General features: G+C 37.6%; 1 protein-coding gene across 1 annotated transcript; it reads left to right on the forward strand.

The window, feature by feature from the left end:
* The first annotated feature begins 5,480 nt into the window (after nt 1-5,480).
* LOC110093277 (nodulation-signaling pathway 1 protein) lies at nt 5,481-7,469 on the forward strand. Its single transcript, XM_020818115.2, has one exon. It carries the CDS (start codon nt 5,532-5,534, stop codon nt 7,083-7,085), a length of 1,554 nt encoding a protein of 517 aa, XP_020673774.1. The 5' UTR covers nt 5,481-5,531; the 3' UTR covers nt 7,086-7,469.
* The last annotated feature ends 8,406 nt before the right edge of the window (nt 7,470-15,875 follow it).

Raw genomic sequence — 15,875 nt, forward strand, 5'->3', positions numbered from 1 at the left:
AAAATAAAACTTTAACATATTATAGCCAGCAATTTTGAAAAACTCCTCTATTTTTATATGAAGAATAAATAAATAAATAAAATTTAGGAATGTCCTTAACTGCAAGAGAGCTTAATTAAAATATCATAAAAATTCTCATAAAGAGGGAGAGAGGGTGGTTTAATAAATGTCGAGTTTGTCATATATATATATATATATATATACACACACACACACAAAAATAAATTACGATTGCAAATTATAATTTAAATTTTATCATGATAAATTTAAAATTTTATAATTTATTGTAAGATTAATGTATGTCATAAAAGTTAATTTTTTTTCTACTATGACTATTGTAGTGTCTTGGAATATTTGCGGCGATAGAGAAATATATAGTTTAACATCTTAGCATTGCACAAAGATCCAACATACAATCAGATAAGAGAGAGAGTGTAGCATTCGTAAGAGACACTAGAGTTTTTACGTGGAAACCCTTGAAAATGGGGAAAAACCACGAGGCCTGTCTCAGTTTGAATGAATCCACTAGTATTTGCAATCTATTACAAATGAGGCCCTTCCTTAGGAGAAGGCCTTGGCTTGATTTCACAAATGTACATCATATAGAGCACATTACATGGTGGGAGTTACAATAATATACATGTTTGTTTGGTTAGAAGGGTCATAGTCAGCACGAGACAAGGGTCCGAAAGACTGTAGTTGGCAGGAGACCGGGGTCAGAAAGACCGTTGTTTGGTGATGGAGGTTAGAAGGACAAATGTAGGTGATGAAGGTCAAAAAGATCGTAGTTGGCAGGAGACCGGGGTCATAAAGCATTCTCTGTTGATGGAGGTCGGAAGGACCATATTCGACAGGAGACCGGGGTTGGAAAGCGTTGTATGGTGATGGAGGTCGGAACGACCATAGTAGGTGATGGAGGTCGAAAACGACCATAGTAGGTGACGGAGGTCAGAAGGACCATAATCGATAGAATACATAAGTCCAAAAGATCGTAATTGGTAGGAGACTGGGGTTAGAAAGACTGTAGTAGAAGGGCGGTACTTCGGGAGAACTCTCGGCATCAAGTGGTGGCCCGGCAGAAGTCCGAGCCTCAGGTTGTGGTTCGGTAGAATTTTGGGCCACAGGTGGCGGTCCGACTGAAGTTCAGGACTCAGGTGGTGGTCCAGTAGAACTCTGGGAGTCGGGTGGTCTCCTAGTGGAGCTCGGGGCCTCAAGTAATGGTCCGGTAGAAGTCCAGGCCTCAGGTGGTGGTCTGGTGGAGCACAGGGCCTCAAGTGGTGGTCCGGCAGAGCAACGACGTCAGGCCGTGGTCCGACTGAGGTGAGGGCCTCAAGTGATGGTCCGGCAGAGCTCAGGGCCTCAGGTGGTGGTCCGGCGGAGTAATGATGTCAGGCGGTGGTCTAGCGAAGGTGAGGGCCTCAAGTGGTGGTCCAGTGAAGGCGAGGGCCAAAGGTGGTGGTCTGGCGGAGCAACGATGTCAGGCGGTGTTCCGGCGAAGTTAAGGGCCTCAAGTGGTGGTTCGATGGAGCTTAGGGCCTCAGATGATGGTCCGAAGAAGAAACGATGTCAGGCGGTGGTCCGGTGGAGGTGAGTGCCGCACGTGGTGGTCCGGTAGAAGTTCAGGCCTCAAGTGGTGGTCCGGCGGAGCATCGATGTTAGGCGGTGGTCCGGCGGAGGTGATGGCCTCAAGTGGTGGTCCGACGAAGGCGAGGGCCTCAAGTGGTGGTCCGGTGGAGCAACGATGTCATGCGGTGGTCTGGCAGAGGTGAGGGCCGCTTCAAGTGGTGGTTCGGCGGAGCTCAGGACCTTAGGTGGTGGTCTGATGGAACAACGATGTCAGGCAGTGGTCCAGCAGAGGTGAGGGCCTCAAGTGGTGGTCTGGCGGATCTCAGTGCCTCAAGTGGTGATCTGACAAAACAACAATGTCAGACGGTGGTCCGGCGGAGGTGAGGGCCTCTAGTGGTGGTCTGACAAAGGCGAGGGCCTCATGTAGTGGTCCAGGGAACTCAAACGGTGGTCGAGGAGGAGCTTCTTCCTTCTCGTCCTTCTATTCTTCATTCTTCTCTTCTTTCTTCCACCCATTTTCAAAAGAAATGATGGGTCTGTTTATAAATTTATGGAGTGGCATGACCCGTAAATAGGTGAGAAATCAAGGGTAAATGGGGAGTGGTTGAATGAGCGGCCGATATTGAATCCCTTGATCATGTACCGTTTGTCAGACATTTGAAGGTCTTAATGATGTCGGAATTCAGCGATCTTGAACTCGTTGGATTCGTCTCGTTGAGCCACTCGATTCGATTATAAACTCGTTATGTTTGGAAACCGTTTGGCAATCTAAATGGTGGTTCAAACCTTCTAATAGTGCATCTAATCCTTGATTTGGACCCGTTTGGGTTAAATTTGGTGTCGTTAAGTTCGTATTCTCGACACACTCAGTTTGACTATAAGTTTGCTGAAATCGGAGTTCAGATGGTCCCAATTTTAATTTTGGAAGTTTCCAACTTGATTTTGCATTGAGATTCGTGCCTGATCAAGATAATTTTTTGACGACATATTAACTATTATAAAAAATGAATATAAAGTATAATTCGAGATTAATGAAATAATGATATTTTAATAATTTATATTGAGAATGAGATATTTTATTTTATTGATGATAAAGTAATTATTTATTTATTTTTTAGAATATGTAGAATATTCGTTATTATTAATTGTTATAAATTATAAGACTTTTAATATCTTATATTTTATATTTTTGAAATAACAAGTTTAAATAAAATATTTTTAAAGCTTTTAAGCACAGGTCCGCCCCTGTATTTCAATATGTAAGGTTTTAAATTATTAAATAGAATATAATATGCTTATTTAATGCAAAAAAAATGTAGAGATAAATAGAGGATCAATATGGATTGTCTTAACTTGTTCCAATCTCTCATACACTCAGTTAGAGAGTGAGATACAAATCTTTTACATTTGTTATAGAAAAGAGCATCGCTCATGGTGAGGAATTCTGTAACCCTATCCAATAGTAGAGAAAAACCTATCAAATGACATGAAAGGAAATTATTTTTATTGGTTTTTAATTTTAATTTTAATTTATTGTACTTATATTTTAATTTAAGATAAATTATTTTTGATATCTTATAAATATATATTTATTTTTATTGAATATTAAATAAATTAATTATGTAGTGATGACAACAATTTTTGGTGGAGCAACAACAATGCATCATGGTGGCAATTGACGGTTGTGTTGGCTAAATGTGGTAGTCGGCGACTTCCAGCGATGGTCGAAGGTTACTAGAGGTGGTGGCCGGTAAGGTGTAGCTGGTAATAGATGGAGATGGCGGTAGGGGTGTCAATTCGGGTCAACGGGTCGGGTTCGGGTCGAACCCGGAATGGACCCGGCACTATTCGGGTCAACCCAAACCCGACCCAAAAATAATTTAGTCTATTTAGAAGATATATAAAATATATTAAATAAAAATATTTTTAAATTATAATAAAAAACAAAACATATATAAAGTTTATTATATTAGATACTTAAATACATAATTTTATTTTTGTTCTTGCGGTATTTATGTAAATTCCTATTTTGTTAAACACCAGACTGAAAAGCCAAACCACCTAAAACTCTTAGTGACAAGTAGCCTCTAACGACAAGAAGACCACTCCAACTTTAGAGTGATCAGTATTCAGTATTCACTCGTAATACAATTTTTTTTAAAAGAAAAAATTATAAAAAATATTTTTGTGGAAATAAACAAATATCAACTTGTACAATTTACAACGATTCAATGACCACATTTCTAAAAAATAAATTAATAGAAATTACATCCCTAACCCTCACCAAAGAGTGCTCCCAAAGTCTAATCATACAATAGTTGCAGCCGCTTCTCCTAGAACTTTTATTTGGTCCGGTGCAAGGACCTAGAGAAAGGTTCAGTTTTGTCTAAAAAAGTGCAAATACCGAGTTTTTCAAAAAACTCGGTATTTGCACTTTTTGACCTATTTTTGCCTAAAACCGAATCTTCCTCTACATCCAATGAAAGGACCTAATAATTGCTCCTTCTCCTACCAAAATTTTGATAAACTTGGCATAGTTATCATAAATAACGCAATAACAAACAATAACCTTCAAAAACTAATCGTGAGCCCTTTGAGATTCATCGACTTAAAATAACGATGGAATCACATAAATATCATAAAAATATTTACATATTTAATGTAATAATTTAAAATTAAAATTTGTTGCGTCTTGAAACATTCGCGGCAGTAGAGAAATATAAAGTTTAGCAACCTAACTTTGTACAAAGATCGAACAAACAAACAGATGAAAGATAGGGTTGTACAACGTTCATATGAGACATCAGATTTTTTACGTGGAAACCCATAAAAATGGGAAAAAATTAAGTTGACTTGCCCAGTTTAAATGAATCCACTAGTGTTTGCAGTTGATTCCAAATTAGGCTATTCATTAGGGGGAAGGTCTTGACTAGATGTAGAAAATATATTTCATATGGAGTGCATTACATGGTGGTAGTTGGAAGAATCAATATTGATATGTTCATCTGGTCGGTGGTCCGACGATAGTAGAGAGTAAGGTGGAGGTCCAACGACGGTCAGAAGGACTTTGGTCGACGATGGTTGCTGGACGAATAGTGGTCCGATGGCAGATGGCGGAAGTTCACTAGCGGTGGTGCTTGGGTGAAAAAATAGGATTGTTGAAGTCTCAAAACTCTCTCTAATCTCTAGACGAAGGTCGATGCCTTCAAAGGTTTGAGCCCCCTTTCACGTGGGAAGATGGAGGCTATTTATAAATTTTTTAGAGTGACATACTTTGTAGTTATGAAGAAGAACCAAGTCAAATTCGAAGTGCTCCATAAGATAGCTCATATTGATTCCCATGATCATATAGCATTTATGAAGCATTTAAGTATCTTAATAATATCATAATAAAACAATATCGGCTCATTGGATTCATTTTGTCGAGTCAGGCAATTTGATTATAAACATGCTATATTTGGATATCATATGATCATCCAATTTATTCTTTGAACCTTCTAAATATGCTTATGTCTCTTGATTTGAGCTCATTTTAGCTTAGATCAGACCAATTTTGGTGCTGTTGGATTCTTCTCGCTTAGTCTCTCAATTTGACAAAAAGTTTGATGGAATTAGAATTCAAATAGTCCAAAATTTAATTTTGAAAGTTTTCAATTTGAATATATTTGTGCTATATCAAGCCAATTTTTTATAACATATCAATAATATTAATTTGTTATATATATTTATTTGATATAATTTTTTAATAAATTTAAAATTTAAATATTAATTATATAAAAATTTTATATCATGCATGCGAATGCCGAAAAGCAAAATATTCCTTCCTCTTTTGCCCTTCAATTGCCTTCAATATTGACCTTCCATCTTTATAAACCATAAATCTTCTCCTTTTAATACACTCAGGGATCAGATCAACCAAAAAGATTGAATCTTGCGAACTCCTACCTTTCGCTGCTCCTTTCTCTATGACGCTGGAGGAGGGATTAGACGCGTCCAACCTCTCATCTCACCATGGGAACCACCACCATCATCATCTCATGGACTGGCTGGAGGATTCCATCTCCTTCCTCCCCACCTTTCCCAATGAGCTTTACTCTGTTCCCGAAGAAATCGCCCACTGCCAGTGGTGGGTTCAAGACCAAAACCAGCCTTTGACCGCAGCCGCTGCCGTCGCGGCAGTCGCCGAAGCACCGTCTATCGCCATCGTGACAGCCAAGCCCGAACCTCTCCCAGAGATGCCCAAAGCAGAATTGCCCAAAAAACGCAAACTTGCGGCAAGGCAAACGGCCGGCGTATTTGAAGAGGACCGTAAGCCGCAGGTGAATAACGGATCGAAGAAAGGGCACGGACGAGGTAGCATGTCAAACTCCGGCAGCGGCGGTGGCGCGAGCAAAGAGGTGAGGTGGGCGGAGCAGCTTCTGAATCCTCTAGCAGCGGCAATAGACGCGGCGAACCTCTACCGCGCACAGCACCTTATCTGCGTCCTCCAGGAACTCGCTTCGCCCACCGGCGACGCCAATCACCGCCTCGCCTTCTACGGCCTCCAAGTCCTCTCCCGCAACTTCACATCTTCCTTATCTTCGCCGTTGAACTACGCGTCAACGGACCCGCGGCTTTTCCGCTCGGCTCTGATAAAGTTCCACGAAGTAAGCGCGTGGTTCGCGTTCCCCAACTGCCTGGCGAACGCGGCGATCCTTCAGGCGATGGGTGGGCGAGCCGGGCCGGTGAGGAGTGGGAGTCTTCACGTGGTGGATGTTGGAGTTTCACATGGATTGCAGTGGCCGACCCTAATGGAAGCACTGACGCGGCGTGGGATGGGACTCGTGGGACAGGGGATGGTGAAGCTGACGGTGGTTGAAACAGGGTCGGGAGGTCCGTTCGGGTCGGCACCGGCGGGTTACGATTTCGTCCCGCAGTTGATGCGGTACGGTAGGTCGATAGATTTGAATTTGAGGGTGGAGAGAGGGGAAGTAGGGAGGGGGCCGGGGAAGGAGACAGTGGTTGTGTGTCTGCAGTTTCGGGCCGGGCGGGTCGGGCCAGGGTTTTGGAAGGCGGTGAGGGAGATGGAACCGGACTTACTGGTTTTGACTGAGATGGAAGAAGGCAGGGGACGGGGAGAAGGAAAAGGGTTTGCAAGGAGAGCGGAGATGTTGTGGGGGTTTTTAGAGTCGACGAGTGTGGCGTTTAAGGGGAGAGATAGTGAGGAGAGGAGAGTGGTGGAGGGGGAGGCGGCGCGGCTGTTGGAGGAGGAGGGGGAGGAAGGGGAAGGATGGGGGAACGAGAGGTGGAAGGAGAAGATGGAAGGAGAAGGGTTTAAGGAGGAAGGGTTTGGGGAGGAAGCTGTGGAGGCGGGAAGAGCATTGTTGAAGAAATATGATGGGAATTGGGAGATGAAGATTGCTACTGATGGGGCGGTTGGATTGTCTTGGAAAGGGCAAAGTGTCTCCTTTTGTTCGCTGTGGAAGCCGGCTTATAAGACGACGGCGGGTGTTCTTAGCAGTGGAGGAAGAAGGCATTAGTTTCAGCTTCTTCTGCTTAAAAGATGGATGTTCTTCGTCTGCTATTCGGCTCTCTGTTCATCTCTCTCTCTCTCTCTCTCTCTCTCTCTCTCTCTCTCTCTCATTCTCTGCAATGTGCGCAGAGTTGTTTGTACAGTAACGAGTTCTTTCTTTTGATCCGGCTAGTTGATTAGCATCTAACTAGAACAACTGAATTGCTAGAAAATATGTGACGATATGATCGATGGCATTTTTCATTCTCTACTAGATAAAAACTTTTACTTGCATGATGAGTATGTGATGTGGTATATTGAGGAAGTAGCAGGTGAGAACAAAGAACAGATAAATGGTTTAACTTTAAATGTACTGGAAGTAGGCTATACTGAAAATAACTCTAACAGAATAAAAAACTGCACTTGTACTACACTAGCAGAAACAGAAATTATGGAAGTGGAGATTAACACTGGACTCACGTTTTCCCAAAAAAAAAACACTGGACTCACGAGGCTTAGGGTGTTTGATGATCGAGTACGGTTGAGAATCACCCGTCTTGAGTTTGAATCTTTTCTACCACGGCCTCACCTCTTCAGTGAAGCAAAGTAAGTGTGACTCGATGCTGGTTGGTTGTTTCCCTAGGTTCCGCCATCAAATTCTTCCTTTAGAATGACAGCGGGTAGATACCCCGTTCTTAAAAAAAAAAAAGTCAGAAGGAATAAAATAAACTATAGGTATATGATTAGTTAGGATGTACCGCATTATGCTCCTCTGCATTTGAAGAATCTGACTCCAATGACTAATGCTGATTTGTGCTCCATCTAGTAGTGATAAGTATAAATATCAGATTACTGCTTCTTAAAGTAAATTTTTAGTACAAAAATTTTAATTTTTGCATTAAAAATTACTTTAAGAAACAATAAGAAAGCTGTCCCAAACAAAGCATAAATCACCGGGACTAAAAAGCTTTCCACAGCGTTGTTTATTAGCTGTTAGATTATATTTAGCGTTTGATTCTATGAGCTTGTTGCAAACAACGTGAAGTATAGTGGAAAATTGATCAGCTAGTGTGGAGGCAGGTTTACTGTTGCACTTGGGTAATATTGCAATATCAATAGATTGGTTTGGAGGGTTTGGTGTAAACAACACTGAATGGGCTTCTTCCAGTGAAGCGGTTTGGTTTACTATCGTAAAGCAAAATCAGCTTGTCTCAATAGTTCATCCCATAGCATTGAATGTTCTTGAACTAAACATCGGAGCATATTATCAAACGGTTCTATTCACAACTTTAATTTGACCGTCAGTTTGGGGATGGTAAGCCGAACTGAATTTATTATGTGTTCAAACGCTACCATAATTCTCTCCAAAAAGTGACTAATATGATTTGAAGTAAGGCTTCTAGGAATATTGTGGTGACGGACAATCTCAGTGAAGAATAAGTGTGCGATATTGAGGGCATCCAATGTCTTCTTACATGCAACAAAACAAGAGAAATTATTCAGTGCGGAGGCCAAACGTAACTTTACGTTTGTTGGTGAATCAGGTGCAAACACTTTAGCGGTACCGATCAGTACCGTGCTGCGGTACACAGCATAAAGGTGATGTAGCGCATTATGCTTGGTCTCCGAATAGCGTTTGGCGTCCACACAGAATAATTATTCAACAAAACGAGCCATCTTTGAAAACTGATCTACAACGACCATAATAGAATCAATGTCGGTGTTTAGCGCCAGGCACTCCCAATACAAAATGTAAACTTAAGTCCTCCCAAATAGTATCGGGCACTGGTAAAGGGAGATATAATCCTTTGTTTTATCCACCACTTTGGTAAGTTTGGCGAGCACGACATCTTTCAACAAATCTCATGACATCTATCTTAAATGTGGAGGAAAAAATCCTCAACTACAGCTAGACAATTGTGTTAAACTGTTGACTTCTATTAAAATAAAGAATGTATATTTTACACTAACAGTCTAACTCTATATTTTTTGTTTTTGTCTATTTTTTGTTTTAAATCTATTTATTTAATATATTTTTTACATATTATTTTTCAGAATTTGTTGTAGCAAGTTTCCCTTTTAACGGGCAACTTACAATATTAAATTTTTTTAAAATAAGTCACCAGTTACCTCGGCGTCTGGAACATGACTCAGCAAATCTAAGTCAGCATAGATCGCTCTTTTGATGGACAACTTTGTCTGTTTTTTTTTTTTTTCGATACTTAATTACATTATTAAAGTTTTAATAATACATAGTTTAAATTTTTTTCCTAAAATAAACTATAGGTATAGGATAACTAGGATGCATGTTTTCTAAATTATAACATTGTGAGTTTGTTACTTTGCTCTATAATGATCAGGATTCCGATCTTGTACTACTGCTTAATTAAGCTGTATTGTGAGCAAGGCTACTCATTGTTGTGGTTGTTTTCTCGTATTATTGGAAGGCATTAAAATATAATTACTATTAAAAGCTCATTTTTGTCTGTTGATGGAGAGCTGATTCTATCAATCGAGATATTTTGGATTTGAGTTTTAGGTATTTGATGTGTTTGTGAATTTGCCTTAATTGACTTAATTCTCTAAAAAAAATAAAAAAAATCATTACTACATGCCAATGCATCATTTATGTTTCAATATTGTGTACTTTATTTTCGAACTTTTGAGTAAATTAAAGACTTCATTTGGGAGGGCTTTCTTATTGCTTCTTAAAGCTGCTTTCTAGTACAAAAATTAAAAATTTTTTACTAAAAAGTTGATTTAAGAAGCAGTAAAAAAGCCGACCCAAATGAAACCTAAATATAAACTCACACAATCATATATACAAGTTTTGAATACAAGAACTCTTCATTGATAGTCTACGCTCCCAATATCAGATCAAAATGTGTTGCATTTAATTGTGTTGTTGCCTTGATCATATGCTTTAAAATTAGTGTAATAAGTAATCAAACTTACCTAAGTTTTAAAATAAATTTAAAAATTTTGAGATCCACCTTATTAATTTTTAGTTAGAATATTCTGATGATATTATTATTATTCAAATCTTTATGTATTTTAGTGTTTTTATAATTAATTCCTATCATGAACTGAACATCAATCCATCTTCTACCTATATTTATTAGTCTCCTGCTTGGACAGGTTTGTTTGGTGATTGGGATGCAATCATGCAGGGAGAAACACCGCTTATTTTTTTAACTTTCCTTGCAGGTTTAACACAGGCGTGGCATAGCTATTCATCAGCCCGAGTACTGTGAAGGAACCCAGCCTATCGATCCCACATACATCGTGTAATAACGTAGCAGAATTTGTTCGAACAAGCCCTAAAGCAGCCAAGTTTCTTGGGGAGGAAGGAAGCTTTCTTGAGCTTCTTGGAAGAGAGAGAGATGTTCTTCCTCTTGAGCTCTTTGAGAGGAGCTTTTATTCTGTGCGGATACTGGACGGTTCTCCCGCCCGGTTACGTGGCACATTTAACATGATGCTATTAGCGAAAGGAAACGATGAAGTTTGCGAGTGTCGATGTAGAGACAAAGGCCAGGAGATTGCAATGAAATCGGGCAACAGTGCTATGAGAGCTTGTGCTGGGGGAAAATGAATTGTTGCTGCTACATATGAAGTGACTTTTTTTTTCTCTAGTGATGTATCCATCTTCTTCTGATCTTTCTAATATTTTTGTCATTTGTTGTTTGCAGGAACGTCATGGGGTGAATTAAACAACATAAGGCAAGTCGTTGATTTTCTGGTAGAGATAGAGCTTGATGAGCACTCTACAGGAATTGGTATCTTAGCTTAAAAATTTGAAGAAAGTTGAATGTGTTTGTAAGATGAGTTGGTGCAAGTCCACGAATACCCTGAACCGAAGGGTGGAGAGGGGCAGTATTATCGCCTTCTCGTGCACTGAAAATTTTGAAAGTTTGGGACGACTTTTTTACTGATTTTTGAAGCATTTTTCTATTGCAAAAAATTTAATTTTTTTACTAGAAAGTTGTTTTAAGAAGCAGCGAAAAAGCCGTCCCAAACTAAGCCTTAAGCTTCTTTTGGGACGGCTTTCCTATTTCTTTTTAAAGCATTTTTTGTATTAAAAATTTATTTTAAGAAGTAATAATAAAGCTGTGAGATAACTTTTTTTACTGCTTTATGAAGCATCTTATTTTGTAGAAAAATTCTTTAAGAAAGACATTTTTCTCATTATTTATTTTTTCAGAGAATTATCATACTTTTATTTGACTCTATTTTCGAGAAGTTTGGGGTGGGATTCTGCTTTATGATTGATATTTGCTAGTGTATGATAAATATAAGAACATAGTCCATTTTTTTTTAAATAATACTCACAATAATTTTTAAAAAATTCTTTTTCACTCACAACTTTGCAATTACATTTACAAAAAAGTTATATTCATCCGGATGGATTCTTAGGCTTTGTTTGGAACTTTTTTTTCCTTGCTTCCCAAAACAAAATTTTAGTATAAAAATTTATTGAACTCAAATTTTTTTTACTAAAAACAACTTTAGAAAACGATAAGAAAACTGTCCCAAATGAAACTTTAGTGTCAAGAATAAGCTGATAAAGTTCAATCTTTGAGCTATAAGCGAACAAGTGCACACAATGAATAACTCAATACTCGTTTATATGATGCTCAATTGCTCATTTAAATTCATTTATTTAGATAATTAGGCTAGAAAAAGATTTAAGAGCTCATAGTATAAATAAATAAATCTGAATACTTATTCATTTATGTTATGAAACATGCTTGTTTGTTGTTTAACAAATAGCTAGCAAAGAACATGATAAAATGTTTATTTAGGGATGGCTTAATTTTGTATTTAATGGCTATGTTATTATATCAATTTTTCTATAATTTATATATTTGAAAATTATGTATGTTATGATCAGATGTATATGTATGATGAAAACATCATATAATTTAAATATATATACTCAAATTTATATATCTTAAAAATATGCACTTTGATTAGCATGAGAATCTTGATGCAATATTTGTATTAGACTAGAAACTTTCAAAATTAAATTTAAAACAACGCAAATCCGATTTCAACTAGCTTATGATCAAATTAAGCGTCTTAACAAGATGAACCCAACGACACCCAAGGTGATTCGATTTAAGTTCAAATAAGGCCAAATTAAGCACTAGAAGGATAGTTAGAAAATTTTTCAACATTAATTGGATGACTAAACAATTTCAAAACCTTGCATGCTTATAGTCAAAATGAACCTCTCTACAAGTTGAATCCAATAAAACAATGATCATTCAATTTTGAGCCATTAAGGTACTTAAACGTGGAATAAATATTCTATAACAATAAAAAAAATTGACATGAGCTATTTGATGGAGTGTTATGAAATTTTAACTAAATTTATCAAATTGTTCACTTTAAAAGTATTATAAACAAAACCACATTCTCCATAAGAAGGGGACAGAGAGCTTAGACTTTAGCTTGAGATTTAAGAGAGCTCAAAGGCTCTAAGAATCCCGATTAGCTTTATTAGGCCATCGCACGAACATCACTATGGGACCATCGCTTGATATCCATCGTTGGAACATTCTCTAATATTCACTGTCTGACTATCATTGTCACATTATTGTCACTAATTGCCATCCTTCGTCCGCAGTCATTTTACTACCATCATTTGTCGTAGCCTGACTACTATCATTCCAATTAGCGTCATTTGACCACAATAGCCCACTAAAATTTTCCAACCACGGTCGCTCGACCGTGGTTGCCTGACCACTATTGCTCTATTATGATCCTCCTACTATCATCTTCTAGCTATGATCCTCTAACTGTCATCTTCATTCTACAATCCTCAGACTTATAATCTTCTGACAATTGTCATCGAGCTACACCAAAGCTCGTTGACTTCATCACCAACATTGCTAATAATACAAATGCACACAATTAATTATAAGATCAATACATGCCACTGACAATAACTCGATCCTTATTATGTGTATTGAGATTTATGCTAGCTTCTTGATCCTTATCACCCCATCTCAGAGGACTATGACTAAACAAATAAGCAAACAATCTTTTAAAGATAACTCACATGCAATATGACTCTTCCAACTTCAAACATGTAGTATGTTCGATGTTTCAATTTTTTTTTTTAAAAAAAAGTTCTATCTATTATATGTTTACTACATTGAATTAATGTCTTCTCATGTGTAATTGACAAAAAAACATCAGGAGAATTATTTCAATTAGGCCATACACATGAGAAGACATTAATTCAATGCTTTTTCTATTAGATCCGGACACCTGACGTAGCTCTACATCTGGACGCCAATAAAATGTCGCCACGTGCTCTTACTCTTTACCGCGCGGCCCGACGACCCGACCCGGACCGGAACCCAATATTGCTATGTATTAGTTGATTTGTACAGACCAGAGTATTGCTAGGTTTTGTTCGGTAACGAGAAATACCATTATGTCGGTATTGCTCGGTATTGGTCTTGACAGAGCGGTATTTCTCATTATTGCTAAGCAATATCTAGCAATACCTAGCAATACACGAACATAGCAAATACTGCCATACCGGGTTTCCGTTCCGGGTCGGGTCGTCGGTGTCACGACCCGACCCGACGGGGACGGATCCCGCCCGAGCCGGACCGCGACAAAATCTTCTTATCCAGGATCTGGCTTTGGAATTGGTTCCAGAACTGAATCTTCAAAATTAATCAACTCAACAGACACACAAACACAGAGCCACTATGAATCATCAAACACAGCGGAACAAAACATCTATATTTTCATTTTCCTCAAAACAATCATCTACAGATACAGTACATGGCTTTTGAACAGAAAGAAAGACAGAACAGAAAAGCCATGACTGTACAAAAATTAAAAGGTACAAACAATACCTATACGGATCAGAACTCAGAAATCTACTCCTGGACTTCCTTCCCTTTCCCAGAACCTGAAAACCACCAGAAAACAAGAGTGAGCTCAACAGCTCAGCAAAGCAACAAACCTCCAATCAAAACTCTCAGAATCCAAAACCAAACTCATCAGACAGAAATCAGATCAGAAATCGGAACAGAATCAGATCTCGAATCAGAATGGTCAGCCCCGGTCAGGGCGGGCAGCGGGTCATTCTGGGTCATTTTCGAGTTTCCGGGTCAACCCGAACCCGACCCGGTTTTTCAAACAGGTCGAAAACTCGAACCCGAAATTTTCGGGTCGGGTTTTCGTGTCGTGTCAAATATTGACAGCCCTAGATTATGTCAATCTTGTGATTAAAGTTATGGTTTGGTTATGTTGATTGAAGTCATGAAATAGGTAGTGGTCCTTGTGGCCACAGGAATCATTGGTAAAGTCTGATTGATGATTCTAATTAGATAAAAATGTTGAAAACTTCTTAGCATGAAACTCAATCATGACGACTAGTCGACTATCACAATTTTAGTTGATTCTTTCCTTATGATTAGATGATTGTTGTTTAGGTTGCATCCATAGGCGTCACATACGAGCATGCATGTCATCAAATTGTTTATATAAATGTTTTCTTCGATTCTTGCTCTAGAATTTTAATATTCATTTTTAAAGATTTCTTCATTATTAAAGCAACTAAAAGGTGAATTCCAAAGGCCCTCGATCAACATTAACTTTGCGATTGTTAGCTCTAAGATGGTAATTTCGTGGGTGGCTTAGGTGAACTTGGCTATGTACTTCTAAAGGAATTATTGCTCTCATTATTGGAAGTTTAATAGTGTCCAAATTAGACTTCAAGCGGATGTATTGTAATAGCCCAAATTACATGATATATGATATATGATTGATAATAGATGACATGACAGATGATAAAAGATATATATGATCGATGATAGATGACATATAAGATTGATTATCGATGATAGATGTGATAGACCGAAGATAGATAATAGATAGTTCATGATAGATATCATTGATAAGACTGATGATAGATGTGATCGATGATTGATAACTGTAAGATTGATGATATGAGAGATATGATAGATAATGATTAATTAATTGCTGATATGATTGATGAATAAGAATGAACGATTGATTAACATGACTGATATATAGTGTATTGATAGTGTACTTATATGAACATATGATATATAATGAGAATATGATTGATACATGAATAAGATAAGACTATGAATTACATGACACACATGATATTGTTTATATTGATTGCTACAATTTTATGTTTAATGTTCTCTGTTCAAACTGATGCATTGACTTTCAGTTGTATATATTGGTAGCTTGTTAGACTTTTGTGCTCATTATGTGATTTTAATATGTTTTCAACTAAGGGTAAGAATCCTGTGGAGTGGGGATGATTTGAACATCAAGCTTAGGTTTTATTTCTACATCCTTTGATCTTTTGTTCTTTTGTAAAGCTTGTACTAGCCGTTCACTAGACTCATTAACTTGAGAGTTAGATTGTTTATATATTAATATAAAATATACTTAAAATATATTAAAATTTGAAGTTTTAAAAATTATATCTCATTTCCTTATATTAAATAAATATTTATAATTTTTTGTTCTAATTTCTACTTTTTATCATTTTATTTAAAAATTATTTGAATCATAATATTTTCCTCTCTTTCATAATAAACGAGCTAGCTCTTGAGTTTGCACGAACTCGTAAAATAAAGAGAGATCTTGAGCTCAAACTCGATTAATTAATTAAGCTCATATATTAGAAGTGACTCAAACTTGACCTTATTCATTTACACCTCTAATTAAGATAATAAATTAAATCAAATTAAATCTTAATACGTGTTGAATAACGATTGGATTGGAATTCAAATAGGTTGAAACAGTGAGA

Source organism: Dendrobium catenatum, unplaced genomic scaffold (assembly GCF_001605985.2).
Source record: "Dendrobium catenatum unplaced genomic scaffold, ASM160598v2 fragScaff_scaffold_743, whole genome shotgun sequence".
NCBI classification, from domain to species: domain Eukaryota; kingdom Viridiplantae; phylum Streptophyta; class Magnoliopsida; order Asparagales; family Orchidaceae; genus Dendrobium; species Dendrobium catenatum.

Excerpts from the sequence above, each read along its gene's own strand:
- LOC110093277 (XM_020818115.2), top strand. The coding sequence starts at position 5,532 with ATGACGCTGGAGGAGGGATTAGACGCGTCCAACCTCTCATCTCACCAT.